This window comes from Camellia sinensis, unplaced genomic scaffold (genome assembly GCF_055761805.1).
Source record: "Camellia sinensis isolate YWXY unplaced genomic scaffold, ASM5576180v1 Unanchor3, whole genome shotgun sequence".
NCBI classification, from domain to species: domain Eukaryota; kingdom Viridiplantae; phylum Streptophyta; class Magnoliopsida; order Ericales; family Theaceae; genus Camellia; species Camellia sinensis.
The window spans coordinates 15953503-15974246 of NW_028129178.1; the positions used below are offsets into that span (position 1 = coordinate 15953503).

Genomic DNA, 20744 nt, shown 5'->3' on the forward strand with positions numbered 1-20744 from the left:
CTCATACTACACTTAATCAGATGTTGAATCATAAATAGGATTAAATTAGATACTAATCATGTATTATCTTATATCATCTTAATTAAACACAAGTAGCCTTAATTAATCAAGGTTAGTACACAACTCAGTTAACCAAAAATAGTTCCAATTAAGGCTCAATTTAATCACATGCGATTTTACTAAACTAAATCAATTTCTAATAAAACTTCTCAAATGGTTTCAAAAATTCCATTTAGTCTACCCATATGCTCAGTTTCAGTTTCTAAAAACATTTTGGCTATCACTTTCAGATTTAGAGTAGAAATCATGGTAGATAATTTCCAAGTTTGACAGATATGCACAAATTAATCACAAGGCACATATCACAATTAATAAATAACACATAAGTAAATGAATATAATCATGATATGTATGTTGAGGTTATTACATCAGACTTGTAGAGGAAAATATTGGTTGCCTCAATTCACCGCTCGAGCGGTAACTCCACCGCTCAAGCGGCAATTTATTTCTCCAAAACTATTATAATGCTTTTGGATTCTTTGACACAGATTATATGTCAACTCAACTCAACTCAAGGAAATGTTTGTGGTTTATTTGACACATATTGAAGAGCCTTCTCCACTAATGGTATCTAATTGAGCTATTAGTTGTTGAGGCTCACTAGTTGCTATGTATTTCATCATTATAGAACAAAAAAAAAGAAAGAAAGAGAGAGCAATAAATGATAGGCATACTCCAAAATTCATCTTAAGCATTTGTTAAAAAGGCAATGCTATTATATGTAAGTTATAATATTTATGGAGTTGATTATCACAAATGTCATAACTCAATTTGTTGGGAGTCAAAATTTAAAAATATTCATAAGGTATAACTAAAAAACTTTTGAATCATAACCAAAATAATGTCATAATCAACATTATAATGAGTCATGACTAACACTCCAATAAATTATAACTAAAAATCACAAAAATCATAACTAGAGATGCATATGTATATCTATAAATTTTCCAAGGGGTGTCTCATTCGGTTCCTTGGTTGGAACGCCAACTACTTGTGGTTTTGCATAGTTGGCTGACCTGTTTGGTTGATTTTGATGTTTTGGCATTTGTAGATTTTGTGGAGGATTTGACTTGTTAATATGTTGAGCCTTTGCGGTTTCTAGTTTGTATTCTTTGCATTTTCTCGATGCTTTTCTTATAAATTTTAGTTATTTATCAAAAAAAATAAAAATAAAAATTCCTTTGTGAGATATCTTTACCCTCTTTAACGAAGTGCATGACCAACAATCAGTAGTAGTTTGGATGCAATTCTTTAGTAATTTTTAAAATTTTCAATTTTATTTTATTTTATTTTTGTTAATTTTAGTTTGGATTTTGATAAAAAGGTTGCAAGGCCACCTAAAAACTTGTAGAAAGTATTTATTGTTCATTGAAAGTGTGAACATTCGCACTATAAAAAAAATCACATTATTTTTATTTAGAACAAGTGTAAAGTTTATTTATTTATTTTTTAATTGTTGCATTTCAAATATGTGAAATTTCACATTATTAGAAATTTAAATTTAAAATTTTTCAATTTAGAAACTATATGAAATTTTAAAAATGTGAAATTCCGAAAGTTATACATTTTCATTCAAAAAGTGTTTTTTTTAAAAAAAATAATTTTATATTCAATTGAGATATTTTTTTGATAGATCTTATCAAATAGTTTTCAAAAATGTAAATGTTATCAAAAATAAAGGTAACGGCCCAAATACTACTCGAAGTAACAAGGTTTAGGCAATATTTGGTCAATGATCAAGTAAGGAAAAATTGGTCTATAACCAATTATATATATGCTTTGTGCTATTAATTGTAAGATTAAAAAATTCATCAATTTTGTTAGATAGTCATTGGAATTTAAACTGAATAATAAAATTTGTAACAAAATAATAAAATGTGAGTTTCATGAATCAATAATTCAAATATTATATTATAATTCATCTGATCAAATAAGGCAACTATAAGAATTAAATTATTTAAATTAAAATAATAGAGATTAAAATAAAATTTAAATCAAATTAGAAGGATAAAAAGTGCAATTTCATCTGATCAAATAAGGCAGCTATAAGAATTAAATTATTTAAATTAAAATAATAGAGATTAAAATAAAATTTAAATCAAATTAGAAGGACAAAAAGTGTAATTAACAATTGTATTTATTTGATATATATATATATATATATATATAAACATTATCATCAGCCGTTTTGTCTAAAGCCCTTCTAAAGCCTCCGCGCATCTCATGCTTTTTATTGGTTAAGGGTTTAGGGTTTAAACGATCACTTGCCTCAAAACCCTAGAACGTGTTTGGTTGCTTAGAAAAATTTCAGGTAAAATGGCACGACCTTCCAAGAAAATTTCAAACAAGAAATCTGAGCAGAAATTCCAGAAGCCATCTAAGAAATCATTCAAGCCCACAAGAAAAACAGACGAAACACAAGTATTGGCTATGCAACTCCAAGACGACGTCCCTGACTTCCCCAGAGCCACAGCCAGAGGTGGTTCGTATATATATATATATATATTACGTGTATGTATGTATGTATGGTTTTAAATTTGTTTGTTGTTTTGTATGTGTTATTATTATTAGGTGGAAGAAGTTCACTTGGGAAAGAAGTCGATGAAGTTGATGGCGATGATGTTGATATGGAGTTTGAATCAGGAGAGAGGGAGTTGAATAATAATAATTATAAGAATAAGAATAAAAGGCTACAAAAGCGAAATCATTCAGCAGAAGAGGATGATTTGGGTTCTCTTTTTGGTGATGGCATTTCTGGAAAATTACCTAGGTTTGCCAATAAGATCACCTTGAAGGTAAATATTTGTTAGATAATTGATTGTTTGTGTTTTAAGTTATTATATGTATGGAGATAGATTATTCTATCATTAGTGTGTACTATGGTTGGTTCTCTCGGTTGCTATGCTATTGTTGACCCATCCTTGAATCATTATTATAATAGGGTTTTGATGTATAATTCATTCAAGTTTTCTTTTGTATTGTTGCTGCGACATCTGTTCTAAATGTCTGATTTTCCTAGTTTAGGAATTGGATACTCGAGTTATATGCTGAAAACAACAATGTGGTTTCGCAAGAAAACAAACAAACAAAAAAAATGGAGAGTAAGCGGGGGAATAAAAGAGGAAATGCTTGAAAAGAAACAAGATTGTTGAGTAATGACTCAAACAATTTACAAGTTTGATTAGAGTTAGCCGATAAAATTGCGTAACTACAAAGCTGAATAGGGAATTCACTGGGTGATGGAAGTAATAAGATGGTTGGTAACAGCCGTATTTAGGTGTTAATAGTGCTATTTCATTAAACTAAATTAAGTTACTGTATTTCCAGACTTGGTGAATTTTTGTTTAGTTGTTTGACAGGCCGAAAAACTGAAATCTGAGGACCTATACATCTGCAATCTTGCCTTCACAATACTGAACTGACAATGTTTCAGCTTCATTCTCAGTTTGATCTATGAATTTAAGGTGCTTACATTCCTTGAAAAAGGTACAAATAACAAGGGTGGGTTAACTTAGTTGGTTACCCTGGTACATTTCTATTTGGGAGGTTAGGGGGTCAATCCTTGCATTGAGCAAGGACTGATAATTTCTTCCCGCTCTTTCGTAATATTGTTCTCTTCTTCCCCAATATGGGGTATGTTTGTAGGTTGGTTGGTTAGGCTACTTGTTTCTTTCCTATTATAGGGGCTCTTCACTAGATTAGTTGTGGGGCTACTATTCTATTGTTGTTGGACTATGTTTGCCCCTGATGTAATTCACTTCATATTGAAAAATTCTCTCTATCAATTGACCCAAAAAAAGAAAAAAGAAAGAAGGGGGGAATGTTATATACATAGACATGTACATCCGTATGACTTGATCAAACTCAATCCATGTAAAATTTTAATTAATACATATTAAAGGGTGAATGAACCATGACCATAAAATACTGAATACAAGGAGAGCTTAATTTCTAAAATTAAAGTTCTACTTGAGCTAAAATGGGAAAATAAAATTTACAAATCTGAGCCAGGTGGTTAGATTTTGTATTTCTTCCTTTAACTTGCCCCTGATTTCATGTGAAGTTAATGGACTACCCTGATGGAAGTTGTTGGATCAACTTGACTGGCTAAGGTCTGCTAAACGTGTCAGCTGTGAGTCTTGTGACTACTTTTGCTATGCCCACTTGTTTTCTTCCTGATCATACTTTCTCCAACCCTGATCATAATGTTATGATTTACTGTATAGACCTTGTCCTGTCATACGATTTCATTTTCCCTTCTCTCGTTCCATATGTGAATGTTATCTATTATATTTCTTATTTTTTTTTTTTTGTGTATTTTTTTTCTTTATTTCTCTCTATTGAGACTGGGCAACCTGAGAATAGTACAGTGTGTGTAAACTTTATTTTGAAGATTTTAATAAAAATTGCATGAAATTTCAATAAAAGCCTAATATTGTTTTCAAAAATTCTTGTAATTATTGGTACTGCTACTTTTGTATTTCTAGCTTATCTACACTTTGAAGTTAACTTCATAGATGCCATCTGTTAATAATTTAGCATCTTAATTTTGGATATATTTTTTTTCCACATTAATTTGCTGTCTAATTTAAAGTTATGCTTTCTTTGTGCATTCCTAGAATATTTCTCCTGGAATGAAGCTTTGGGGAGTCATTGCTGAAGTAAATGAGAAAGATATCGTAATTAGTCTTCCAGGGGGCTTGCGTGGATTAGTTCGTGCAAGTGAAGCATTTGATCCTATTTCAGATAATAAAGTGAAGGTGGTGACTTGCTTCTTCTATAAAGAATATCCAAATAGTTCTTCCCTTGACATTTATTTTCTGTCTTTGTGCCATTATTATTCTACTGCTTTTGAACTAATTTTTCTCATTTAGATTTTCCCCCTCCTTCCTCACATTTATGTGTGCTTAAAATTGTTTGTTTTCATAATTTCAGTGTAAGAAGGTTTTATTTTCTATTATCTCAGGATGTGGAGACTAATTTTCTTTCTAGCATTTATCATGTTGGGCAACTGGTTTCTTGCATTGTACTGCAATTGGGTGATGATAAGAAAGAGAAGGGGAAACGAAAGATCTGGCTTTCTTTGCGTCTTGCTTTGTTGCATAAGACCTTAACCTTGGATGTTATTCAAGAAGGAATGGTATGCATTTTTTCAAATGTTTCATTGAAGATTTAATTTTTCTTTTTGCAAGAAAATGACTCTGATACTAATATGATACTTTCTTCTTATTTTTGGTTCCTTCCTGTTTTCATTCAACTTTTTTTGACCACAATCCTATAACAAATGAATATTAATTTTAATAATGATAAATGTTACTAGTGAAAGGAAGAGGTGTAATAAAATATTTTGTGATGAGATATTGAAATTTGATATTTTGTGAGTCGAGACATGTTACTTAAGACTAACGATGTCTTAACCTTAAGCCTAGGGCTTACAGTCAATTAGTAAGGTACTTCTAATATGCTTATGTAAACGTGCTCAATATGCTCCTCTCTTGCGCGTCGCCTCTCTTGCTCTCGATGCCATGCTCGATGCCTTTTGTTTGGTGGTGGAGTGATTTTTTACTATAGTGTGTTTCACCTATGCTGCGTCCCCCCTTTTCCCCCAATGGCATCCAATGCTCTTACACTAGCCTAGGGACCTCTCTGGTAGAGTTTGTTCCACGATTACAGGGCAGTTGAGTGTGACCCTATGACCCTATGCAATACCTCTCAGGTCATGTGACTTGGTGGCTAGAATTAAAGGTTGATTAAGATGCTCGCTCCACTCTCCCTCGAGGGACTTGCGCTTTTGCTTGACTTAGAGAGCGAAAGAGATAGATCTCCAAAAGGAGATGACTCTATACCAAGATAAAGGCATGCTAGGAAGCATAGATACGGATACGAGATACGGAAACGACACGATACGGATACGGCGATACGACAAAATCTAAAAAAATAGGATACCGGTACGGCTAGGATATGTTTGTGAAAAATATATTTTTTAAAATTATTAATAGTGAGTTACACATAAACTAAAGAACGTTGAGAAATCATAATGTAATTTTATAATGCAAAATATTAACTTTTAAGAATTTTGTTTTAATTTAAGCTAGTAGCTTGTTTACTTCTTAAATTTTTAATAGGTTTTGCAAATATTTCATTTCAAGATCAAGTTTAATATATTTATATTACAATAATAGAACAATTCACAATTTGTCCCTATGCTTTTTCCTTTGACACTAGTGAAAAATATTGTATTCAAGTTTACTTGCTTATTTATTTATTGATAATTAATTTTACCATTGTTATATTATCTTGTTAATTCTTACTTTCTATGTAGTTATAGGGGACATGAATGAAATAATTAGGATACATTAGTTTTATAAATTCTATTATTTAACTCACTATACTCTTCTTATCGAAAAACTTAACAAAGTATTAGAAAAATATTCTTATATTTATACTTACAATTATATTATATTATATTACTATGCAAGAAATGTTACAACTCTAATTTCATAAAACAAGTAAACATGACTTGAAGTATCCGATACTTCAAAATTAAGTATCCGATACTCCAAAATTAATGAAAAAATAAAAAAGAAGTATTCGATACTTTTAATAAGTATCCGATACGTATCCGCGAGTATCCAAGGAGTATCAGTATCTGATACGGATACAATACGGATATGTCACCCTATTTGAAGTATCCGTGCTTCATAGAAGGCAAACATCTGAAATCTGTGTATCGGTGATTTGGTGGTCCTAGTAGTTGAGGTCCCACTATTAATGAGGTGCTAGGATGGACAAAGGCAAACCACCTGTATCTTGTACCCACTGAGGCATATGTCCTTGCTTTTTTGTGATGTAGAATCAGTGCTAATTGCACTCTACTAAGAGGAGTGACTCTTGTTCTCAAATGTATAGCAACAAAAAAAGTGCATGTGACTCTTTCGGTTAGTTTTAAAAGGCTAGATGAGTGAAAAGATACGAGGATTTTAGGGTTTAAAAGTGAAACAAAGGGTTGGGTTTTGAGATTGAAAAATACGAGTTTTGGGGATTGGTTTGGGCTTGTTCCTACCTTGTGAACAATATCCAAAAAATAGGAATACATGTTTATTTTGCAGTTCTTTATAGGGTTGCACTTGTGATGTGAGATGTTTGAGGGTTAAAGTGCTTTAAATAAATCTGGTTATTGGAATCACTTTTACAAGCCTTTGACATCGCACCTAGAGTTTGATTGCCACCACACCCTCTAGCTTGGCCGCCCTCTCCTCTAATTTCTTGCTTAGCTCCACAGCTTCTAGCTTTGCCTTCTCATCTGACGCAATAGAAGTCTTAGGCCAAGATGCGGGGGTCCTCTTGGAATCCTCTAAAGTAGTCAAATCATCAATGATATGCATCCTTTGTACACATTGAAGAAGACAGTCAATTAGTTCCTAACAAGGGAGAGGAAAGACTTAAATATGTACAAAAACACATTTCCACGGTTAGCATTTGGGCTATTCCCTTCATTATGTGGTTTCTTGAAGGAATGTTGTGGTTGGCCATGTCAAGTGGAAGAAGAAGATTTTCGACAGATCGAAAGCCATCTCTCGCGAATTTACAACGGAGTTAGTGGTATTGATCAGTCGGCCAGTATGCATCAAAGGCTGTTCCCACAGCTCGAGCAACTCTTTCGTTCCTTGCTCTTCAATGTGGCATCAACTAGTTCTTTGCTAGTCTTCTTATGCCTCTTCCAGGACTTCTCGGTTTGGGGAGGGGGGGGGGACTTGTTCAGTTCAACCTCATAATAAAATAAACGTTCTTCTCCCTCAGATAAATTTCTAAACAAGCCTCTCATACTACCTAGTCTAAGGAAAGGCAAGAGAGCTGTTCCTTGTGTAGATGTGGAATTGAGCACTTTGGTCTCCAAATCAAGCATCACTCTTTGCTTCAGCATGGTTATCTCCCTAGACAGTGCTATTGGGAGCTTGGCTCGAAGAACGGGTTGGAACAAAAGAAGAGGCACTTGTGTCTAATCGAGTTGATGCTCGTCTTTATACTCAGGAGACTCTTGAAGATAATTAGTACTTTAACTTTCTTTGTGATAGTAAACCTGTAGATTTGTATGTAACCGAGCAACTCTAGAGCTGAACGTTTTTTGTATTGAAATGTGGCTTTGATTGCTTCTACGTTCTCCGTTGTCGGCTGCCTCTTGTGTCAACTAGGACCTGAAAGGGGAACCAAACGAGTGACTTAGGCAAAATAATCAAGAATTTGAGATCAAAGGAGAGGTCAGTCCAAGACTTGGATGGCTATCGATTTGTGGTAGCCTCTCTGTTTGGTCCTTAGTATCGGCTGAAAACTCCCAATTTCTCCTAACTTGAAGGAAGTCATCATTGTGCTTGTCCTTTATCAAAGAGCTTGGTAACTAGGTGCAACTCGGCCAACCAGACACACAAGTAATATGTAACTCGGCCGACCAAACACACAAATAATATGTGCTATAATCCTTGTTGTGGAATAAACCATTGCAATGAAAGATGTCTCAGATTTCAAGGTTAAGTCTGAGCTTGTGATTAAGGGTTGAGATTCCGCAGACTATCCTAATGACATTAATAGAGACTTGCATCGAGGTAAGCATGACTTGATGGAAAAGCTGATGCAACGAAGCGTCTAATAAGAATCTAAGGCTGCCTTCAACAATGGATGCTATGGGGAAGGCGATTGTTGATTTGGTCCCCATCTGTTTAGCATCCATCTTTGCCAATGATAATGTGACGTCATTGGCAACACTCTACTCATGATGGAATCGCACCATAGCAGTGGGAGTATCCACCTTACTCCGAAACTTGTCCATGGCGTTGAAACCTCACAAAGCATGGAAATAATAAACGGCGGGGAAATCATGGCAATAGTCACTAGAATCAATGGCGGACATCGGGAGAAACCAGAACAGTATTGGAAATCAAAGGAACTAAGTGGGACTAGGAATCAAAGCTAGTGAGGAAGGACGACTTACAACAGATGGGCTCAAAGTTGGGGCTGGAACAGGCTCGTTGGAGGGGAATGATGGAATTGGAGTAAACAGGATCTGCGAGAGAGCACTCTAGATCATTAGGAAGGGGAAGACCTTATTGGAAGGAAGATGTAGTACTCATAGCTTTTGAACTAGAAGGGACATCCAAGTGTATTGGGAAACCAAAGGGTGTTGTTTAGTACTATCATTACTTGTTGGGGAAGATGAAAAATACAACGGATCATGTCACATTGAGCAAATCAAGCGGTTAAGGACAGGTTGGCTTTGCCAATTGAAAAGCGCCACGTGTGCACAAGCAGTACACAAACAGATATTTGTGTCTGACCAGGGGGATGACTGAGCTAAGGAGGTAGACACTTAATATCACAAGGAGATTGCCCCTGAAGTAAGCTTCCACTTCACTAAGTACCGGTGTTTTAAAAGGCGCGCGAGTTGCAATGAGGAGCAACCTTGCGCTTCTAACAGGTCAAGGCGATGTGCAATATGCAAGGTGCAGCTTAGGTGTTGAGGTGAGGGCTTTTTTTTTGAGGCGTGAGGTGTGGGCTCTTTTTTGAGGCGCAAGACGTGAGCTCATACCTATTTTTCTACTCCAATTGTTGATTAAGTGCTTTTTTTGTGGGAATACCCACAGGGATTCAAAACTCTTCAATATAAAATGACAAAACGTGGTCAAAAGAGAGCGAAAAGTGATAAAAGATTGAATGTTATGCTTTATATCTTTCGTTGGATATTATATTTCTAGTTTTTAGATTATTGAATGTTATGTTTAAAGATTATTGGAAATGGTTATGATTTTTGAAATTCTGTATATATTAGTTATGTTGAAAAGTTTGCCTATTTTATAATTTTGCTTTTCTTCTACTACTTGCGCTTCGCTTTGGTGAGGCGCGCGCCTTGCCTCGTGCCTTGTGCTTAGGCTACAGGAGACCTTGTCGCCTCGGTGCGCCTAGAGCCTTTTAAAACACTGCTAAGTACAAGTGAAAGCTAAGGGGCAAATGAAGGTGGTTAATATGACCGAGGCAAGGCCTAGATTGGGCCAAACTCGTCACATGGGTCAAGCCCAACTAGCCTGCGTATGTGGTTAGATAAGGGCATAGGCCAAGTACACGAGATGGGCCAAACCTAGTCTAGCACCCTTGGACTGAGCCGAGCTTTGGGCTAGGGCTAGGGCTAGATACCGTATATTGGAATTAGGGTTGTGCGTCGAGAATGTTAGAGTTGGTCCAGCCACTATTTGGGCCAAGATAGGCAATGGCCGAGCATCTGTAACTGGATCAGACCACTAAGATCATCATATTGGCTAAGCACAGAGTGGCTAGTGTGGAAGAGCTTGACCGTACAACTAAGGGAGCACTCCCAGAGAGGGCTACCTTTTGGACTAAGTAACAAGGCCTTGTCCTTGGACTCAACTTAAGGTTGTAACAGAGGAATACATGTCATCAAAATCCCCAGGTGCTGGATTAAACAATTGGGGAAGAATCTTGCATCACATAATAGGTGAGCTCACATGAAGGATGTGCCTAACAGCATTGTGGTTCCCCCACTTAGGAATGATGATGACTAGTGAGAATTGTGGTAACCCTAGTCCTAGTGTTGTGAAAGGCGCACTTAGGCTTAGGGCGCAACTAGTGTCTTGAAGGGATCCAAGGCGAGGCACGTTAAATGAGTTGCGCGCCTTGGCCAGGTGGTGAAAGGCGCAAGGTGCGAGCCTAAGAGGGCTTTTTTTGTTTTTGTTTTTGTTTCTGATGCTGATCTAACGGCTCTGATCTGTGTTCAAAAGGCTCCAACCCATAGGATTACAACTCATACAATATAACTCAACTCAAATCAGTCAACAGCTTAAATCCCTAATCTATTGAAGAAATTTGTGTCGTCTCTTCCTCTGGGATCGTTTCTCTCGACTTCGACTTCAAAATCTTGAGGTTAGTTCTTCTTCTTCTTCGTTAGTTGCTGTTAGGTGATTCGATTCAATTTGATTCGACTTTTTTTTTTTTTTTTCCCTTGTTCTTTTTCTTCGTTGGTTGCTAGGTGACTTATTTTTTCTCTCCTCCTCCTCCTCCTCCTCCCTCCCCTTCTACTTTGTTGCTCTCTGTTTTTTTCTTTTTCGACTTCGACTTTCTCTTTCTCTCTTCTTCTTCTTCTTCTTCTTCTTCTTCTTCCTCCTCCTCTTTGCTCTATGTTTTTTTCTTTTTCCAGCTTCTTCGACTCTCTTTCTCTCATCCCTGCTTCTTTGCTGGGCAGGGTTCTTCTTTTTCTTCTTTTCTGTCTATTGCTGGGTTGGGTTTTTTTTCCTGTCTTTTTTTTTTTTGCTTCTCTGTTACATGGAATAATGCAAAACGAGAATAACAACTATTTGTTTAAGCAAGCACATGTCTTCTTTTTTTATTCTTCTTTTTTTATTCTATGGTTTGAGAATTATTCGATAATTTGCCTTGGTTACTTTCTTCTTCTTCTTTTATTTAGTTTTTATTTTTTTATTTTTTTTATTTTTTTTAATAATTTGTCTTAGTACTAGTATGAGTCATTAGTCTATGTTAATTTATTTATTTTTTACTAAGACTGCGTGCCTTGCTTCAATAAAGCCCGCACCTCACCTTGCGCCTTGCTCCTAAGAGACCTTTAGCGACTTGGTGCGCCTTGAGCCCTTTAAAAACACTGCCTAGTCCTCTATAGCAGAGGTATGCCAATACTCAAATTAAATCCTCCCTTTTCAATTACCCATGAAAAAATAAGACTCCTAAGTATTATTGCTACATTATTAATTATTATGTGCTCTTTTAGCTCTTTATTATCTAGCTTTGAAGTTGTAAAATAAAAATTTTATTCCCTTATTTGCCTATATGACAAAAGAGGCTAGGTAAGGTACTCTTTTTGGTTTGATGTGGAGTCTGTTTCTTGCGAAATTGTGTTTGAGTTGAACACTCTACTCTTAACCATATCTTTTGTTTATCTCTCATGCGTATGTTCTGGTATGATTTTTTCTTTTCTTTTTCTAATTGTGTATGATTTACAGGTTATCACTGCATATGTGAAGAGCATTGAAGACCACGGCTATATACTTCATTTTGGATTGCCTTCATTTACTGGGTTTATGTCGAAAAACAGTCAAGCTGGTAATCGCTAGTCATCCTAGCATATCCATTCTAGTCACTTTTTGTCTTTTAATTAATCTTTGTTACATCTTTTTTGATAAGTAAATATGTATTAGAAAAAAACAAAAGGGCAAAGGGTACGCAACCTGTATTCAAGAGTATCAAAGAAGGCTTGATGCCAAGTTGAGCTCCTGATGAAATTTACAGTAGACGAGGATTGACAAAAAATCTTTTACACCAAGAAGGAAAACTATGCAAAAGACAAATCTTGAACATAAAAGTTGCTAACACTGTTATCATAAAAAATGCACCCATTTCTTTCTTTTCATAAAACCACAAAATGCAGGGAGAAGCTTTCAATCAAGCTCTCTTTGTTCTCCTCCATTTGCAGCATTCCCAACTTTCCAACAACTCTCTTAATCAAGCAGGGATAACTCAAAGAATCCCAAAAATGTCCTAACAACAAATCCCAAAGCTCCCTAACCACCTCACAGTTGAGAAGCCAATAATCCAGAGCTTTGTTATCAGGATCTTACGATTCACGATTCAATTCACAATTTTTACAAAATCGATATAAATCTATGGGTGAATCTATTTTGGAAGTGAGTCTCTAGTGAATCGCGCAATTCACAATCGATTTACGATTCGATTCACTTTTTACAATTCATGCAATTCTTGAAGCGATCATGTTTGACATATTTCAATTTTTTTCTTCATTTTTTTAGTTAAAATGACATAATACAACTTCTAAGAGGGTTTAGTGCGAAATAACCAATATATATATTTGATTTTTTTTTTTTTAGATGAGAGAGTTTTTAATAGGATCCAATCAGATTCAGTCAAACCCAACATGTTTTAAACATTTCTCTCTTTTTTTTTTTCCTTTTTTTTTCCTTAAAAAAAAAAAACAGAATGTATATTCTAAAAATGTTTAAGGTTAAAGTAATTTCCAATATGAATTCATCTATTGCTATTTTATTGAAATAAATATATTTTAATATTACATGGATGAGGTTAGTTAAACCTAATGGTTCTACAAGTTCGTTATTATTAGGTCATTGTTACTTGTAAATGTATATATGATTATGAAAAATCAACATCATTGTTAAGTTATTGTTTCTTGAAAATTAAGAGTTGATTTTAATTGAATAGATGGCTGAAATTGCAATAAAAGTATAGGGGACAAGTAGGGCTTGTTTAGGATAATATATGGTTAAGAGTTTAAGCATGAAAAGATGAGATTTGGCACTGTTTAGGGGCTGTTAAAGTGCAGAAAATACAAGAGGGAAAGAAGGAGAAGAAGAAGATAGGTTGCGGAATCACTCTTAGAATCTTTTAGGCATTACACCTAGCATTTGATTGCATCACACAATCCGTAAAAGAAGCTTCAAAAGCTTTGAAAATTTTCTTAAATATCAAATCTATTGAATTAGAAGAATTACATGACTTCATATAGACTTTAAAGACTTCCTATTCCAACTATAACAAGAGAAGTGAACTACTAAAAATTCTTTTACTTCTGAAACCAATTTAAGACCAAATAAGAAAATATGAATAAAATTCAATTCAGTAATTTGACCCACATGCCAACCCCTACAACCCAAGTTAGCAAATATGAAAATTACCAAAATACCGCTACCTTAAAATCCTAGTAAATTAAAACTAGTCATAAAATAAGACTAATAATACTAGAGACATGATTATGTATCGATTTTTTTTTTGAAATCATCCTAATTTTCAAATATCATCACTTGATGGAAAAGGCAATATCTATATATAAGAGATTAGAATCACTCTTATTAAGGGTTCCCTAGCTTGCTTGCCTACTTTGTGGATAGGGGGCTTTCATCATTTTTGCCTTTTTAATCTAGCCTTGTTGGGTAAATGACTTTGGATATTCGGAGAATAGAAAGACAATCTATGGAGAAGGGTGACGATAGAGGATGGTCTGACTTTGTCAAGCACGTGAGCTTTGTGGTGATGGTCATAGTGACCTTGGATCTTCATATTGTTGTTGTGAACTAGGAAACTTTGATAGCAGATTACATGAGACTCCGGAATGGTTTGGGAATATCTCTCATTAGATTGCTCTAGGACTAGTAATTGGAGGCTATAAGTTATTTCTTTGAGCTTCTATACAGAATTACTGTTCATAGGAGTAAGATTGGCGGAATCATGGTAATGGGATTTTCTTGGTAAAGTCCTATTATTCTCTAACATTTGGTAGGGTGAGGATCTTATTTCCTTTTGAGGTGATTTGGGAGTTGGGAGCGCCAACAAAGGTGGCATTCTTTGTATGGATGATTGCGTTAGACTCTTTTCTTACTATTGATAAACTAAAGAAGAAAGGATATAGGCTCACTAATCACTTCATTAGTGTTGTGCTGCTTACGTTAGAAAGAGGAAACAATAGATGACCATTCCTTCTATTGATAACCTAAAGAAGACAGGGTATATACATACCAATCATTGTCATTGCTTATATGAGAAAGAAGAAGAAACAATAAATTAGGAGTGTTAGCAGAGTGTCAGTGTCTGACACGACACTTCTTTCATAGAAGTGTTCCTACTTGTGGATATATGGGAGCTTCTATTTGCACCCCAAAAAGTAGATTAGGCGCCCCAATTTAATGATATATTTTTTTATTACTATTAAGTCCCTATTTAAAATGACCAAAAAGTACTTGACTTTGGAAAAAGTGTAAATAAAAGGGTTTTGAAAACCCCATTCATCATCAGCCCCAATATTCATTTTCTCTATTCTTTTCCTACTTTCATCACTTTGCATCTTCATACCCAACCCTAACCCAACCCTATTTACTTTAATCCATCATTCTTGTATTCTATTTCATATTGAAATCAATAATGGATAATAAAGAAGACGTTTCCAAGCAATTTTCTATAGAGAAATTAAGTGTTTAATTGTTGTTCATCATTTTTCGTAGGTTAGTTTTCTGAATTGATTTGACATTGAGCATCCGAACAAACTTCACATGTTTGGAATTAAGTATCCGGACAAAATATTTTGTTTGGCACTGAGTATCTATATGAAGCAACTGGCCGAAATAAACTTCACGTGTTTGGAATTAAGTATCCGGATAAATATATTTTGTTCGGCACTGAGTATCCATATGAAACAATCGGAATCAATTTTTTGTGGTTTGGGCTTGAGTATCCGAATAAACTTCATATGTTTGGAATTAAGTATGCGGACAAATATATTTTGTTCCGCATTGAGTATCTATTTGAAACAACTGGGACTAGGTAGCCGCTGGTTAGGGGTGTGCACGGTGCGGTTCGGGTAGCTTGAGATTAAAATTATGAACCGAATGGCGGATTGGCAGATTGATAGATTGGTAAATTGCAGTTTGAGTGGTTTTGGATGGATTGGTAGATTGAAGAATATTTTAGCCAATTATCAAGTTTTTGCATAATATATAATACTAATTTGCATAATATTTTTCATATATATGACACAAACTAATTTTACATAATATTTTTCATATATATAACTACTAATTTGTAATAAATTTCACATATTAAATATCTTTCACACTCATTTTTACTTTCATATTTTATTATAGGTTAAAAAATATATATGTATTAACTATAGCGGAGCAGAGCGGTTTCGAAGGCGGATTATAAATTTTAAAGTTTAAACCGCGGTACAATTTTAACGGATTGGGCAATATTTTGCACAACCCTACCGTTGGTTGATGTAGGAGTAGTAGTTTGCTTTGATAGACGGATTGCATAGAGGAGTAGAGAGAGACCCTCTTCGTCTCGAATGAACTCAGAATCCATTTTCGTCGCTTGGAATTCCAGAGACTCCAAATGTGGTTTTTGTTCCTCTGTTTATTGGTAATAGGGTGTACAAAGTAGATTTGTATAGGGTTTTAGAGCTTTTAAGATTAGGATAGGTATTATTTAGAGTGTCCAAACAAATAAATAAAATTTCAAATTTATTATTGGGGTGCTCAAAGTAATGGGGTCCTCAACCTACATTTTAGGGTGCAAATAGAAGCTCCGGTGGATATATATTAACATATAGGGTAAATTACAAATACACCCCCTGAGGTTAATTTAAAATACAAATTCTGAAAATTACATGCCACCTCTTGAAGTTTTTAATTTCATAACAAATAGTCTCTTTTGTTAATAAATCATCAAATGAATTAACAGTTTTTAATGATGTCAGAAATTTATTTTAATTAATAATTCATGTAATTTTATTATTCTATAGAAGAGTAGTCAAAAATTTTATTTTTTTAGTTAATTCTGTTAAATAAAAAATTCTGACAAGAAGGTATTTGTAATTTTCCAAATTACAAGGGATAATCCATATTTTAAGCAAATCTTAGGAGGTATATTTGTAATTTGCTCTAAAATATAATTATATATATGAAAATTTATATGCTTGAGTTGAAGTTGTCCTTTTCCCACCCAGCCCCTCTTGAACCTAATCAGATTCTACCTGCCCATTCCCAAACTCATCCCATTAAGGTTGGGATATTTTACCAAAAAAAGCATGGATGATTGTATCACGTGGTGGTTGTGGAGAGAAAGAGATGGATGCACTTTTGAGGATACAGAGTTGGTGGTGCAAAAATTAAAGATTTGTTTATTGCATAGTTCTCATTTTGGTATGAAGGATTTTTTTTTTTTGTTTTTTTTTCGAATCCTCTTTTGCCCTAGTTAGTTGATAATGTAGGAGAGCTCAATTTTTGTGCTGAGCCAATATAATGCATTTTGAATTTTTTGAAAATTTTGAACCTCATACCTTATATACAAAGGTCGTTTCTTAGAAAAAAAAGAAAAGAAAAAAGAAAAGAAAAATATTGAGATTGAAAGGTGAATACCTTACTCCGCTCCTAGAACTTTTTTCTTCTTCATGATCAAGCGTAAAACTCTGGACCCCTCTTTCTCATGTTCCTAGTAGTACTTGAACCACATTTCCCATTTGATACTTTGTGGCATGTCTTTAGCTTCTGATATTGTTGTTTCTTAATTATGGGCAAAGTTTCAAAAAGCGGTGCTATGTAATGGTTGCGGTCTCAGGCGCCACCCGTTATGCCCACTTTTGCGGTGTGACAGAAAATTGCATGTGTAACTGCTGTAACGGTAGAGTAACAGTCTTAATGTCCCATTAAGGTGCAGGTAAGCCTCTAAATAGGCTTGGTTTGGAAAAAAACAAAGTTTTTAGGGCCCTTCAAACATCCTTGGTTTGGAAAAACAAAGTTTTTAGAGCCCTTCAACCAAAAATTATTGATATACCTCAGAATCCTCAGATGTATTATCTATAGCCTTAGTTTTATCTTTGAAAGGTTTGAACAACTTTAGAATCTCGGATCAAGAGAGGGAGAGGGTTCCAAACCTGTAGATGACCTTAGAGGCCCTAGTGGGCTTTGACTTGCATGGTCAGTGGGAGATAGAGTGAGATTGACAAAGCCTGAAAGGAAAGGAGAGGAGACGAGAGACAACAGGATGCCGTTGCCATTGATGGGGTCACCTCATCAGGGAGCTTTAGCTTCTAGATATTTCTTTTAACCTTCTCTTTTATTGACTGTCTTTTGATATGATCTGGAAGAGTGCTGTCTTTTGATATGCTTTAGAGTGATGTTCTCTAGATAGATGATAGAGATGTTATACACTATCTATAACAGTCATTAATATCTACAATTCTGTTTCTACTTTTATTTATTATTTACATAGATTGTCATTTATCAGCCAATTTTTTTCCTATACAATTTATTTAATGTGATTACATTAAATATGAAATTATAAATATAAAAACACTGCTAGTATTTTTGTTTATTGTATGATTATGAACATTGCCTTTACTTTTTAATTTTTTTTTTAAAATTTTAGATTAGATCGTTGTTTTTATTTATTTAGTGAATTGAGTTTAGTTTATGGACATTAAGTGAGATGTTTGCATAATTTTATGGATGTCTTCAAATCATTCTCTTTTTAATCCAAGATTCCACATATAATTTTGTACACATTTAAATGTGAAATTGATTTTTTTTTTAACCAAATGTAATTTTGTGATATATAAAATCATTGATTATTGAAAAAATGTATTTATAGTAATTGGAAAATATTATTAAAATATGGCATATATTGTATAATACTTTAAAAAAAACAAAATTTATCAAAATCTATTTTAAATCTCAATAAATGTGATTCTGAAATAAAACAAGTGTATTGGTCAGTTTTCTTTCAATTGCATGAAGAAAAAAAATAAATTCATGGTTCTGGTTGCCGCAACCATTACACTACGGCCGTTATACTCTGCCACGTCACTGCCATCACAACCGTTACGGTAGCTGCAACCATTATTTGAAACCTTGGTTTCCATAGATGGGATCATTTGACTCTACAATTCATTGTATATATAAATTTGTTGTGCATCTCTTTTTTTTTCCAATGAGGTCTTCATTTCTTATGAAAAAATATCCCCTGAAATTATTAAGTATAAGCTTCACAATGACGATCAGGCCATTCTTTGTTTTGCAAAAATCAAACACTATTCCCTTTTATTTTTATATTTTCTCTCTCAGAATTCTCTCTTATGTTGCAATCTACTTGTAATATGTTTATGAGGACTCTCTTATGGTTGCATTAGTGGCTTGTGATTTGCAGCTCATCTAGTAACATGTTTTATTTTTTCATTTTTTTTACCCTTCTCTGGCAGAAAGCAGGGAAATTAGGGTCAATATTGGACAACTTTTACAAGGGGTTGTCAAAAGTGTCGACAAAACTCGTAAAGTAGTTTATCTGAGTTCTGATGCTGATATGGTGTCTAAATGTGTGGTATGCCTTGTCATTGCTTAGTATTCTTTTATTATTAATTGTCCTGTTCTCAAGCAATTTATTTTGTTGTTTAACACTTCAATTTGTACTTCTATACAGACCAAGGAGCTTAAAGGCATTTCAATTGATCTTCTCATTCCGGGCATGATGGTTAATGCATGTGTACAATCAACCCTTGAAAACGGAATCATGTTATCATTCCTTACGTACTTTACGGGAACTGTGAGTTTGCAGTGTCTGTCATATTTTTGCAGCAATAAGATCATGATTTAACAGGTTATAAATTTGTTCAATTTAACTGTCTGCCACCGTGATCTTTCATTTCATATCTTTACAGGTTGACATATTTCACTTGCAAAAAGCATTCCCTACTTCAAATTGGAAAGATGATTACAATCAAAATAAGAAGGTTTGGGCACTTTCTCACCCATTTTTTTGGTATCTCTGGTGTAGAAATCTATAATAGGATTCTTTGCCCCCCTTTATCTAACCCATTTATTGCTGTTGTCATTTGGTGTATCTGAGCTTAAGGCTTAAGGTGTTCATGGTTGTGTACTTTTTTGCCATAAGTTTAGGTCTTGAGATTTATTTTGGATTCGAAGTTTCCCCATTTAGAAGTTTGGGACAAGTTTGCAAAGTATTCAAGAACAATAATGAGACTTTAGACATCTGGTAAACATTGATATCATCTTTTTGGAGTGACAAGTTCAGCACAAAGACTACTGTAATTCCTAGTACAAGCGGTTGACAACAATTTCTTTTTCTAGTAAAGCATGTTAGGCTGGAATGTAATTATGTTTTGATAGTTTTGTTAATGTGAATTATGTGACATGTCCTTGAAACTCAAAACTTAGGTTAAAATCAATACTTCAATTGCATCATATGAATCTTGAACTTACTGCAATAAAATGTTTTAATTTCATGTGTAGGAAAAGATAAGATTTGTGGACACAGGTGAAATCAGAGAATGCTATAGTGAATGATATAATATGTAGTTTATTTGATGTGACAGTATTTTGTGCTTTGCACCACATAGATACTTATATTGGAAGGCTTCAAGAGATAATTAATTGCACACTTATTAATTGTAAATTATATGATTGTACATCGACAATCCATTTTTTTATGGTGAAGCTAAATGTTTACTCATTAAATACAAGAGCCATTGTAAATATTAGAGTCTTAGACTCCAACCGAAGAAGCACAAACACGGACACAAACACTGGCAAGGGATATGGTGATTTAAAAAAAATGAGGACATGGGCATTGCAGGGATACGACAATAAAAACATATTATTTTTTATACATTTTTATTTGCTATGAAGATTAATATTAATCTCCACAAACAATCAAAATTAACAAAAACTAACCGTAATTCAATATATATATATAACTAGATTTAAATAATTAATAGATAATCTATAAAAATATCCATCAAAAGCAGTAAAGAAGAGGGGGAAAAAACTACTTGGCATGTCCCCGAAGTGTCCTCAGCGTGGCCTTGAAAAACAAATTAATTAAATAAGGTGACACATCAGCTGGTGTGTCCCGTATGTGTCCGCCTTGTCCCTGGCGTGTTCGACACTGCTACGGCACTTGTGTTGGAGTGTTTGTGCTTCATATCATAACTGGTGCTTTATAAATATAGAAGTTTCGATGGAGCAAAGCATCATAAGAGGGAATTGGCCTTATTGGAGTGATTTGTTCTCTTGCTGATTTACCTTCACTGAGATTTGTTTAAATTGCTCTTTGCAGGGATTCTATAATTTTAT

At 34.2% G+C, this 20744-nt stretch overlaps 1 protein-coding gene across 1 annotated transcript in view; it reads left to right on the forward strand.

The window, feature by feature from the left end:
* The first annotated feature begins 2241 nt into the window (after window positions 1-2241).
* Window positions 2242-20744, forward strand: part of LOC114258744 (rRNA biogenesis protein RRP5) — a 76838-nt gene continuing 58335 nt past the window's right edge. The window contains 8 exon segments of the mRNA XM_082912415.1: window positions 2242-2542; window positions 2632-2855; window positions 4680-4820; window positions 5027-5200; window positions 12078-12177; window positions 18854-18972; window positions 19072-19194; window positions 19310-19381. Coding sequence (XP_082768541.1) covers window positions 2377-2542; window positions 2632-2855; window positions 4680-4820; window positions 5027-5200; window positions 12078-12177; window positions 18854-18972; window positions 19072-19194; window positions 19310-19381 — 1119 coding nt within the window. The 5' untranslated portion in view covers window positions 2242-2376.